The 12,899-nt window shown below is 39.6% G+C and overlaps 1 protein-coding gene across 1 annotated transcript; it reads right to left on the bottom strand.

Annotated features, from left to right (window-relative positions):
• Nucleotides 1-891: 891 nt before the first annotated feature.
• gdpd3a (glycerophosphodiester phosphodiesterase domain containing 3a) lies at nucleotides 892-9,031 on the bottom strand. Its single transcript, XM_063470581.1, has 10 exons — nucleotides 8,873-9,031; nucleotides 8,268-8,310; nucleotides 7,918-8,053; nucleotides 6,266-6,311; nucleotides 5,303-5,421; nucleotides 4,876-4,965; nucleotides 4,506-4,639; nucleotides 3,870-3,929; nucleotides 3,603-3,654; nucleotides 892-1,354 (listed from the first exon to the last, which is right to left on the bottom strand). The coding sequence occupies exons 1-10, from the start codon at nucleotides 9,027-9,029 to the stop codon at nucleotides 1,226-1,228; spliced, it is 966 nt and encodes a 321-aa protein (XP_063326651.1). The 5' UTR covers nucleotides 9,030-9,031; the 3' UTR covers nucleotides 892-1,225.
• Nucleotides 9,032-12,899: the final 3,868 nt, after the last annotated feature.

Below are 12,899 nucleotides of genomic sequence, written 5' to 3'. Positions count from 1 at the left end.
CAAAATCTGCAAAGTGTGCAACTTGTTGACTTGTAGCTTTCCCTGATGATTATGGTGTTAAACTGGCTAAGCTTCTTCTCACTATAATAAAAGGCCTACCCTTCGCACTGGGTTAAAGCCAGAGTTTAGAAAAGTGCAAAATGCACAGTGTTTTAGTCCCGTCTCCCTACCATCATTTCCAACCAGCCATGGTGGATGACTGCCCCTCCTTGAGTCTGGTTCTGTTTTGAGGTTTTTTCCTGTTAAAAGGGAGTTTTTCCTTCCCACTCTCACCAAGTGCTTGATCATACTGGGTTGTTTGATTGTTATGGCTTTCTCTGTATTGTTGTAGGGTCTCTACCTTACATGTAAAGTTCCTTGAGGCAACTTTCGTTGTGATTTGATGCTATATAAATAAAACTGAGTTGAATTGCATGTCCTCCCGAACCAGTCAAAATATGGGAAATTGTCTCAAGTGTCTCATTATTACTAAGACATTTCTTATTTTATTGCTACTTTGCTCTCAATGCCTACTGTTATTATTTTTTTAATCCAGGTATATCCCATTAACTTGATCATTGCCAACCTACACAGAAAAATACAGTCTTTGTTTCACCAACGAACTGGTTGATTATTATCACGGCCGGGTGGCTGGACTTTGACCATAGTTGCTTGGGAAAACGAGGACACAGGTGAGGTTTACAGCACGTGTACACTCTCTACAGTCTCTTTTAGGTCAAGAAAATCGGTCAAAGAGATTCGCGCTATGCTGCCTAGATTGCTCCGTAACACACTGTACTGTATTCATGTTTGTACTGCCAGTAATTACCTTATAATCTTCTAATGGCCCAAAAGAATATAAAAGCCAAAATGCAAGTGATTTATTCATAATCATTTATTTCTCAAGCCCTATCTTAAAAGTGGCAGAAAGTAACATTAGAGACATTCAAAATAAAGTCACATTTAATCAAATAATACAGTCCAGCTAGTTAAAGATTCACTCGTTAGATGTGCTGCAGACCAAATCAATGCCGTGGTTTGTTTGTGGGTGGAGACTGTAGAAATGATCCCACGACAAACAAGTCATTCTGTCAGCAGCGATTAAAGGTCAGCACCGAAGAGATTAATGATAGTTGTGTTCCCACTGCATGGTGATTATTATGTAGACCAAAGATTCTTCAACAAATGTTGCATTAGCCGTTTTTATCAGTGTCATTGTTGCCATCATGTGATGGTGTGCTTGGATTCAGTCCTGACTTCTGTTTTTGCAGAAGTAGTTGGACAGAAGAGTTGGATAGTCACTCATCACTCCAGTGGCTCCTACTTCTAATGCCGCCTCTATGTCTTCTTCTGTGTTGCAAACAAATAAATGCACCTGCAATTGCAACAGTTATCTTCAGTTAAAAACTGACATTTCACTGTTTTGTTTTTCCTTGTATGCCAGCAGAAAATCTGAAGCACCATGTGCCAGTTGTTCAGGCTACAGTGTAGATAAATAACTATTACAAAATGATATTGATAATCAATGCAATGGCAACAAAAGTGTCACATTCATCTTGATTAGAATAATATGTATGTGGAAACAGAGAAAACAGGGGAAAAAGATTTTCATGGAGCATGTTGCAAAGATAATCTTATTAGCCGAACGAGTGGGTTAATAGGTGAGCACCTAGACTCACTGGCTATTTTGTTAGGGACACCTGTTCAGTTGCTCGTGGACACAAATATCTAATCAGCCAGTCGAATGGCTGCTTGTAGACATGGTCAAGATTACCTGCTGAAGTTCAAACCGAGCTTCAGAGTGGGGAAGAAATGTGATTGAAATGACTTTGAAAGTGGCTGTTGGTGCCAAACGGCTGGTATGAGTCTTTTAAAAAAAAAAAAAAAAAAAAAAAAAAGAACAAACTGCTGATCTACTGGGATTTTCCCACAGAACCATCTCCAGGCTTTACAAAGGATGGTCCAAGGAAGAAAATACCCAGTGAGCCGTAGTTCTCTGGTCAGAGGAGAGTGGCCAGGCTGCTTTTCTGACAGGAAGGTAACTGTAACTCAACCATTCCTTACAACCAAGCCATGCAGAGGAGCATTTGTGAATACAAAAAAATGTTAAACCTTGAAGCAGATGGGTTACAGAAGCAGAGGGCCACACTGGGTGCCATACATGTCAGCTGCAAACAGGAAACTGAAGCTACAGTTCCCACAGACTCACCAAAATTTGACAACAGAAGACTGGAAAACGTTGCCTGGTCTTATGAATATTGAATTCTGCAAGATTTAGATGGTAGGGTCTGAATTTGGTATAAACATCATGAAAACATGGATTGAGCCCGCCTTGTATCAACGATTCGGTAATGGTGAGGGGGATATTTTCTTGGCACACTTTAGGCACTTTAGTACCAACTGACCATCAGATAAACACCACAGTCTACCCAAGTACTGTTGCTGACCATGTCCATCCCTTTCTGACCAGCGTACCCATTCTTTGGTTCACTAGTTCTTTCCAGCAGGATAATACACCAAGTCACAAAGCTCAACTCATCTTAAACTGGTTTCTTTAACACGACAATGAGTTAATTGTACTTAAATAGACTCCAAGGTTACCAGATCTCAATCCAACAGAGCACCTTTGGGATGTGGTGGAACAGGAGATTCACATTACTGATGTGCAGCTGACAAATCTGCAGCAACTGTGTGATGCCATCATGTCAATATGGACCAAAATATCTGACGAATATTTTCAGCACATTGTTGAATCTGTGCCATGAAGAATTAAGGCAGTTTTGAAGGCAAAAGGACATAAACCTGGTAGTCGGCACCAATTACCTACTAAAGAGTCTAGTGAGGGACTGATTAGGACATTCAGTGGACTGATAACCTGTAAATCATGTGGACATGTTACTGAATCACTGATTAAAATACTTGGATTTTAACATGCCCACAAATTCTCCCCAGAACACTAAAAAACAACATGTAGGTGATATAGAAAGGAACATTTCCTGGTGTCTACTTTGGCATTATTTAAAAGTGTTGAAATACAACAAGGACAAAATATAAATATCACATAGCTTAAAGAGTGTTACTTTCTCCAGCTATTGAGTGGAGTCATGTCCTGACAACAGGGTTGATCTCATCACATCAGGACACTCATAGTGGTTGTGTGAGGTCAACTATTTGTCATGCTGAAGTGCTTTCTGTGTTAGATCATAACCTGTTGAGTTTGAATAGCATCCTGCAGCTGACCATGCAGTGACTAGTAGGAGAAAAATCAAATCCATTGACTTTAACAGGAATTATATTTTGGGGATTCCCTGTGCATCTTTTCATGGAAGACACAAGAGCAAAGTAAAAGTGAAGTAAAAATGTTCCAGGAAAGTTTCTGAGCACACTTGTGGTCCCAGTACTGTTTCTATCTAAATGAGAATGAGCAAACAAAACTCTGATAAGACAAAGAGCCTTTGATAAGGTAAACAAACATTTGTGATATTTTTCATATTTACCTCTCAGTATTTAGTGTTTTCTTTTACTCTGATATGTTTATATTCCACAGTTCTGGCTTTCTTTGCATTTCTTTAACTCTTCTTTTAAGCACAGTGCTGTAAACACTTAGAAATGTGGTTTCATACCTGAATTCCACGGGCAGCGAGGTGCCTAAAAAGACTCTTCCTCATAGTTATTCTGCAATGACAGCATGAAAGAAGCAAATTTAAAATAAAACAAACTGCACACTGTGCTTAAAATGATTGTTTACACTGCTAGCTTAAATCTATCTTTCAGTGTAGTGAGGACTGAATGTTTTGTCGATTTTTGGCATTTATAATTTAGATTTCAAGACCAATAAATAAGTGAGATATAGGAACAACTACCATAGTCCTTTTTAATACTTCACTTACTTTTCTATCAAAGACACAACAAACTTGTTCCTTAGGAGAGCTTGATCAGGAATGTATGTCCTTCAGCACACACAGAGACAGAGAAAGACACAGTTACACTTTTATGAAATAAAAGTATCTGAGAGAATAAAAACCAAGAGGTTGCAGAAGAAGGCTTACAACCACATGATTAAATTGTCATTGCACAGAGAAACTTTCAGTGCTCCCAGAGAGTTTTAAAAATAAAAGTAAAACATAAATCTGAATGTGTTTAACAGAAATGTATGAACTACAGCTGAACAAGCAGAACATAAACATTCACAACTACCCGCCCCCCCCCCCCAAAAGTAAACGGTCAGAATTTAAAACAAAAAGGAAAATTGCTGGGTTTTTCCCAAATAAGGCAACACAGACCCGGAGCCTGTACCATACTTACACCAGTCATGCATTCACCATTATCATTCAAATTCTCATTTTGGACCAGGAAAAATGTTAATGGGCTCAGTTAGGCAGTCCAGACACAGTGAGCATAGAGAGCAATAACATGAAGCTTCACAGTCTTAACAGAAAAAAAGACCCTTCATGTGAAATGACATGCATGCACATGAATGGACACAGTTTACTCAGCATGCACTGAACACACTTCCGCAGTCACACCTGTTGAAGATGCGCATTAGGTAGAACTGCAGCAAACTCTCTCCTATTGGCACAAAGGGCAGCAGCCCCGTGTAGAAGAGAAGCAGAAGCAGCAGGCCTCGGCTCATAGTGAAACTGTACGGCATGGAGCCGTTCTACGAGGAAGGAGAGAACAGAGGCACAGACATGCTGGGTGACAACACTGGTACAGAGGCGGTGTTTATGAATCACTCGAGTCATGCTGAAAACCATACTGAAAAGCTAAGGAAACCCTGTAACGCCATCATATAACTTCATTTCACGCATTTCCTGCATGTAATTAAAATGTTATGATGAGTAAAGTGTGTTAATGCTATACAGGTAACTGGTCTCCTCCAGCTGGTTAATGTACCATTTTCCAGCATTCCTTCATGATCGTGGAGTCTGTGGAAGCCCACACAGTGATCCCCTCCCTGTTGTAGCGTTTAACCAGATCAGACACCTAAAAACATCAAATCAAGTGGGAAACAAATATTAGCGTTCAAGAGTGTAAGTGGTGCTGCAAACACAGACATCACAGAGGCTGCTGTGCTAGACTTGGCCAGCAAACTGTGGACACTGTCTATAAGGTGGACAACATATTTAGAATTGCACAGGAAAAGCTCCCTAGCCTTGTAGTTAGAAAATCACTCATAATTTGTCCACCTTGACTGGAATTTAGATAATGTATCCACTTCAAAAGAGGCCCAATCAAACGCTGAAAAGCTGAAGCTTTTTCACATATCGGGAAACTCTGGTAGAAGTTTGGTGTTGGTTTGTTGGGCTGCATTAATGTGTACCTTTTTAATGAGCTCGTGGTTGTTCTCTTTGATCTCAACGCTGATCGGCATCTCAGGGAACTTCTCGAACACATCCTCCAGCAGAGCAAACTTCCTGTCCTTGCCAGTGCTGTAACGACCTAAAGAAAAGGAGGGGTGAAAAGTAAAGTCACATTACATGCATGAGCATATCAGAAAGAAATTAACTTCTTATGGCAGTTGACTGTGGTGCACCACACTGCTTTACTCATCTGGGATCTGTCTGCTGCTTTTATCACTGTTTTAATATAGTGCCTGCGTTTCAGGTTTGCTTTTATATTAGTTTCATTTGTGTCTACACATGTTCTGATAATCTGTGCAGTCAGCTATAGTAATGCTAAGAAACGGTGTTCCACAAGATTTCATTGTGGGCCTCCTGCTGTTTCTAACTGATATCTTATGATTTGGCTCTATAACAAATACAGTGTGAGCTATGATTTCTTTGCAGATATACACAATTGTATTTCTCCTTATGGCAACAACTTTTACAGTGAATTAAGCAATAAATTGCTGGATGTAGCAAATATGATACAAAGTAATATTTATTAATTTTATTTTTAATTAGAAGTTTCATAGTCTAGCAATTATTTAATGATTTAGGCTTTAAGGTTACTCCTCAGAGTCCCAGACATCCATTTCCTCTAATTTTGCTCCCCTCTCTTGGATATGAATGTAATATCACTACCCAACTCTTTCAGAAACATTAGAAATATCTTTGATCCAGAGTATTAATACTGATGTCCTGCTGGAGGAAATTGGGGAAGCTAATTTTTTTTATTCAGTCACTTTTAAACAGTAGTTGTTTGATTGTTTTGTCTATGCATTTTTCAACATACAGTGTTTGATTTATGATTATGATGATGATGATGATTATTATAGATGCATTTCTTCTTCAAATGTCTTTTCATTAAAAATGAACAATTAGATAAAACAGGAGGAACTCACCTTCATAAAATGTTACCTCCAGTCTCTCCTTATACAAAGGCAAATCCTAAAAGTTTAAAAACAGAGTTGAACAGAGAGATTTAAGGTGAATTTACTATGATGTGATTAAGGTGAAAAGAATTCGTGTACACCATCGGATATTCTTAGTACTGTTGTCCCAGCTGAGTTGGTACATGCAACAAAGCCGGATGCAAACATTCACTTGATGGTAATCTGATGCTTGAACAAACTCTTACTGAGAAATTACAGCTTTGTTTCCGAGGAAACCTCAAGAGTAATGCAAGCAGCATGCCCTTTTTGAAGATTATGGTGAATTTAAAAGAATTAAAAGATGCCTCCATGCAGCTCTGTAAGTAACGTTGCTACAGTAAATAAGTGTGCTGTTAAATCTGCATGGAAAAACATGTAATAACATGTAAACCCCCATGTAAAGCCCCAGTAGCTCACAGTAGCATTACAACCAAATCTGGTAGTCTCATGTGAGCTTAAGGAAATACCAGATTGTTTGGAAGTGAAAACTGACTTTTAAGCAGTTATTCTACATTTTACAATAAAACTAAATTGAACTCTAGAGTATTATACACTCACACTTGTTCAGCTTCTCATAAATGCAAATATATAATCGGCCAATCACATGGCAGCAATTGCATTTAGGTATGCAGACATGGCCAAGACGTCCTGTTGAAGTTCAAACTGAGCATAAGAATGGGGGTGGGGGTGGGGGGCGTGGTTTAAGTAGGTAAAAGTACCTTGTCAATGTCAGAAATCAGAGGAGAATAGCATAGCTGCTTCAAGATGAGGAAACAATAAGTGAAATATCCCCGTGTAACAACCAAATTATGAAGAACAGCATCTCTAAACATGTCAAAACTTGAAGCAGGTGGTCTTTAGCAGTAGAAGACCACATCAAGTACCACTTCTGTTAGCTAAGAAAAGGAAACAGACTAATATTGCACAAGTTCAATAAAATTGGACAATAGAAGACTGGAAAAAATGTCTGGTCTGGATGTTTTGATGTTTTTCTGTGCCATTTGAATGTTAGGATCAGAATTATGGTGTAAACAACATGATCCTGTCTTGTACAAATGGTTCAAGCTGCTGGTGGTAGTGTAATAAGTGTCAGATATTTTCTTAGCACACTTTGGGGCCAAGAAAATATCTTACCCGTGTATTGTTGCTGACATGTCCATCACTTTATGAACCGTGTACCTATCTTTTCTGATAGCTGATTCCAGCAGGATAGCACACCATGTCACAAAGTTCAAACATCTAGAAAACAAAAATGGAGTTCCCGGTACTCAAATGGCCTCACTAGATCCCAATCCAATAGAGCACATTTGGGTTGTGATGGAACAGGAGATTCATTTATATACAGGCAACAAATCTGCAGCAACTGTCTCATGTCAATATGTCAACATGAACTAAAATCCCTGAGTAATGTATCCAGCACCTTGTTGAATCTGTGCCACAAAAAATAGTATATTTGAGACGTAGTGCTCAAGATAAAACTCACATAGTCTCATGTGTAACAATGTATAACAATGCTCATCTATGAAACAGAAACAGAGCAGGTGTCTCTGAAACATTACCACTTCTTGTCTCAGTACGGCCTTGTGACCTTTGCCCCAGTCCAGCAGGATCTGGCTTCCTACCTGCAGATTGAGCGAGGGGATTGTGACATCATGGCCAGTCTGCCTCAGCAAATTCTCATCATGTGATACCACCACATAGCCATCATGTGTCAAATGACAGTCCATCTCCAGCATCTCAGTGCCCTGCTCCGCCGCACTGACAACAGAGAAAAGATACGAATAAGTAAAATGATGACTCCACCGTTTGTCAGGGGTGTGTGCGTCACTTTCACATTTTTAGCAATACACCTTTTTTCCCCTTTTTTGGGAAGGGGTGGGTCAGGGGTGGGGTGTCTAAAAAGTCTGCCATCATGTAGTAATTGATGCATTCTTCTTTCACAGCACTTCAGAGAGGGCAGTGTGGTACTCACTGTGTGAATGCCTCCATGGTGCTCTCTATCCTCTCTCCAGATCCTAAAATTCATTGAAATGATGCCAGTAGTCAGAAAATACGATGTACTCAAAATGTCTCAGATAGAGAGCTGCAAAACTGGTCCTACTAAACATTACAGCAAATCACATGATCAGTTAGAATTGCACATTAAGTTTTCAGCTTAAGCCTCGTGGTAGAACAGAAAAAAGTATCTGCACAGTAAAATAAGATTTAGATATAAAAAACAGGCCTTTTGTTCAAAGACTTCATCTTTAAAGCAGTAATAAAAATCAGGGGCACCCCATGGGAAAGCTTCATACATAAATCTTTAACCCACAGGACTAAAATGTGCAACTGCTGAAAGAAATTAGCTTTTAAAATGCTGGAAAGTGAAGCAAAAGCATTCTATAACATTTAATAGCATCAGTGTTTTGGGCTTCTCTCCAGTTAAATTGGATGCTGACTGACATGCAGCTGCTTTACAGATGGACTTGAGGCAGATTAAAACCCGGATCTCGGGGCACAGAGGCTGCATGCCCAGTCCGGTGAGCACCCCCACACATCATGATCTTTGAGTCCCACACACTGACTGCAGATCCTTACCTCCTCTGTGTGAGATCTTTTTGCTGTAGAAAGCAGGGCGTTTCTTCCTGTGGAGAATCTGTGGGTTCTTTAGCAGGTAAACTGAGGTGAGGGTGTATCCTCCCAACACTGGGAGGAAAAAATATAAAAAGCTGATCATCCTTTCCTGCATGCACATCCAGCGAGTCCCTGAGAGTCTCTGCAAGATCTCACAGTTCAGGTTGACCAGAAGCACCAGCAAAAGAAAAAAAAAAGAAAAAAAGAAAAAACTTGCTCAGCAAGACAATTTCAAAATGACAGCTCGATTTCTCCTTCCAATCAGAAGTGGCCTGACCCAAAAGCTTTTCTGAAGAACCAGCAGCTTGTTGTGGGAAGATAAGAAAAATCCAGACAGACTGGTATGACAGAGAGAGAAAAAAGAAAGTCCCACCCTTGAATTTCAGAGTCTTACTCTTAGCAGGTACAGCTGAACCCTCAGAGCTATAAAAGTCAGTTAATGAAGCACCAGCTCACAACCCCACAGGGCTCTCGCTCTGGCCTCTCCCCTTCCAGTGGTAATCCTGTTTTTATGCTTTTGTTCAGGTTTGTGTCATACCTGTGCAAGTCTTGCAACACCTTTCTAAGGATTACTTTTATTCTGCTACACTGCTGGAGTATTGCTAATATAATACAGAATATCCTAAAACAGCATATGATTACAAATTACCTGCCAGATGAGTGCAATTAGCCATCTATTGCTTTTTCCAGATGTAATGTGCTGCTGGGCTTAAACACAAGCTGATAACTTAGGAAACAAATGCATCGCAGGCAGTGTGGCAAGTTTCTTATCCTGTATTTGACAAAGGGGGTGTGGAATGTAGAGTATGTAAACTTTGCTTTGACCAGGCCAGAAATATGAAAACCACCTATCTGCAAGCAGTGCTCACCACAACATGTCACGTACAGTCCAAAATCAGCAGGATAAGCAGCAGCATATTGTTCAACTAGAATGGCAAAGCTGGAATGTGACAAACAATTGTGTGACGGGCCGAGCCTGCAGTGATGTGTTACAACAAGCCTGGTTTTCACGAGAACAGAGAAATCCATTCACTGCAGGGCAAATCAGAGCTTCCAGCATTTTCCCACATTTACAGGTGTCTCCTTTTGACGTGCAAATCACACAGAAGACAGATCACACCCCACTGTTTGCCACTTTTGTTTTCCTGCTGTCACACGTGGTAGAGATATATAGAGACATAAATATGTGCATATTAAACTTACAGTCATGCTGAGACATGATATGAAGGAGGATGTGAAAGCTATGCAGCAGAAAAAGCCAGATGACTTGAATGAATATATCCCAGGAATTATTTAGCATGAAACTCACTTCCAAAGCAGCTTTCAAAGGCAGATCAGTGTTACAGCTCCTTTTACACTGCTCAAAAAAAATTAAAGGAACACTCTGAAAACACATCAGATCTCAATGGGAAAAATATGTTGATATCGACTGGGAAAAAGGCTAGGAATAAAGGTCGCTACATCATTTCATGGAAATGAAAACACAGAACTCCATTCAAAGATACCCCCAAAATTAAAGTGAAAAAAAATGATGTGGCAGGCTAGTCCATTTTGCCAAAATTATTTATTCACTCCTGGTTGGTTAAGGACCTTCTACAGCCCTGTCCAGCTCTCAGAGTAACTGTCCGTCTCCTGGGATCTCCTCCGTTCTCTTGAGACTGTGCCGGGAAACACAGCAAACCTTCTAGCAATGGTACGTTTTGATATGCAATCCCCATCCCATGCCATGCCATGCCGCTGTAGGGTCCAGGTATCGCCTCATGCTACCTGTAGTAACACTGACCCAAGTCAAATGAAAAAACAAAGCTAGTGGAAAAAAAACAAGAAGCAGAACAAATGAGGGAAAAATGTCAGTGGCCTCTACCTGTAAAACAACACCTATTTAAGAGGTTGTCTCATTGTTGCCCCTCTGCTGCACCTGTTGTTAATTTCATTAACACCAAAGCAGCTGAAACCAATTAACAACCCCCCTCTGCTACTTAAATGTCCTGATCAATATCCCACAGGTTCTACTGTCATGATGATATACTCTGATTAGCAGTGTATTTGGATTCATCACATAAAAATCCACAAGAAATGGCACAAGTCTTGATTATGGAGTTCCACAAGGTTCTGTGCTAGAATCCATAATTTTCCACATTATACACACACACACACACTCTCTCTCTCTCTTCCCTTGCAAAATACGGAACACTATTTATAAACCATTACTGGACATTGGTAACCTTTCCCCCACCCTGTAGTTCGACTTCTTTTTGTTGCTGTCATTTTGCACTGTTACTCTATGACTTTTGTTACCATCACTTTCTTCCCACTTAATCCTCAAACATTTGGGGGCTGACCACCATCCTCTCTGATTACACCAGACATCTCTTCTTGCCTTGCACTGTTAAGTGCTTCCTCAAAGGTTACAATATTGGCGATAAATTTCAATATTCAACCTATAAAACTAAATAATATTGACCTTTGAATATAAAGTATCTTTTGATGTTTTTATTAGCTAATAAAAAACAAAAAACAAAGAAAACGAGACCACATCAAAATTTCAACAGTATCAGGAAATTTTATTCAATTGTATGTATATAATGTGTTTTTGTTAATCGTTTAATTCATAATACCCATAGAATATACAGACTATAACCCTCAATAACTCATCTCTTTGACAGTCTACTTATATGTTCTTTTAAAATAATTCCTTATAAGATCTTGTAAGGGAAAAAAAAAACAAAACAAACCAAAACAAGTTTCCTGACTGAAAACACTGTCAATAATAATCACGCCCATAAAAGAAATAAGAAAAATACAAATTAAAAACATACTAATTTAAAAAACAAAACAAAAACAAACAAAAAACACCCAACTATAACTCCCTTTTATGTTAAAAGAAAAAAACAAACAAAAAAACCCCAAAAAAACTACCCCAAACAATATCTCACCAATATAACAACAATAGCAATAATAAGACGACCCATTTAAAATCAATATCTGGAAACAGGCCCTGTGACAGATGGGCCTTTAAACTTGTGTGAATGTAGATGGTGTGTTTAAGTGCAACTTTTCATAAACACACAGATACACCCCCTAAGATAGAGAGTGAGGGGGAGTGTCTGTGTGTATCAGGAGGATAGCAAAACATGGTCCTCTTGGGTTGTTCTCATGATTAACCAGTGAGATGCTTGATTTGATGGCTGAACCACAAAAAAAGAAAAACAAAGCAACAATAGCAAAACAAACAAACAAAAAAAAAAAAAAAAAAAAAAATAAGAGGGGCAGCCCAAATGTACATATGAAACAAAACATCTGCATGACCGTCATCTCAAAGATCTGAAACCACAGGTAACTGCAGGGAGACGGCCCAAGCGGCAAAGAAACAAGTTCCATCTCTCACACACGCACACACACACACGACGAGAGGAGTCTTGGCTTTACATTACTGATGAGCAGATACACAAACACTTGTACATAGACGAATCACCGCAGACCATCCATGAGTCTGAAAACACGCAACACTTTAAACTTAAAGCTCAACAAGCAGGATGCTAGACAGGGCGGGGAAGGAAAAACAAAACGGGGGCAAGGCTGGAGAGACAAAGTGCAGACGTGCTGATTGAGTCGTGTGATTGGAGCGAGTTTCTCCCTTGTCCATGATGTGGGTGAGACGGACACATGGTTACCAGAGGAGGGAGGCAGAAAGCGGCAGCGGTGGCGTGCAGTGTTCACCAATTCAGCTGTGGGTAAGCAGAAAAGAGGTGGGTACATTTATAAAAAGAAAAAAAACAAAACAAAACAAAAAAACAAACAAAAAAAAAAAAAAAAACGCAAGGAGTGGAAGGCAGCCCTTTGAGAAAAGCGTGGTGAGAGTCGGGTGGCTGAACAACCAGAATGAGCATTACCACATGCACCAAAAAGCCTCACACTGATCCTAGAGTGCTGGCTATGGCTTCAGAGAGCGACACAAATCTGATGTTTGCTGCAAAAAAACAAACAACAA

This window comes from Pelmatolapia mariae, linkage group LG4 (assembly GCF_036321145.2).
Source record: "Pelmatolapia mariae isolate MD_Pm_ZW linkage group LG4, Pm_UMD_F_2, whole genome shotgun sequence".
Taxonomy (NCBI): Eukaryota; Metazoa; Chordata; class Actinopteri; order Cichliformes; family Cichlidae; genus Pelmatolapia; species Pelmatolapia mariae.
The sequence above is the reverse complement of the archived record's forward strand: the minus strand, read 5'-3'. Positions and strand labels throughout refer to the sequence as shown.

What these genes read in the sequence shown, in the direction of transcription:
- gdpd3a (XM_063470581.1), bottom strand. Translation starts at nt 9,029, where the DNA reads ATGTGCATGCAGGAAAGGATGATCAGCTTTTTATATTTTTTCCTCCCA. An exon ending in TGAAGGAATGCTGGAAAATG is followed by an intron (nt 4,640 to 4,875) that starts GTACATTAACCA and finishes CCTTCCTCGTAG; the next exon opens with AACGGCTCCATGCCGTACAG. An exon ending in GTTGTGTCTTTGATAGAAAA is followed by an intron (nt 3,655 to 3,869) that starts GTAAGTGAAGTA and finishes CTGTCATTGCAG; the next exon opens with AATAACTATGAGGAAGAGTC.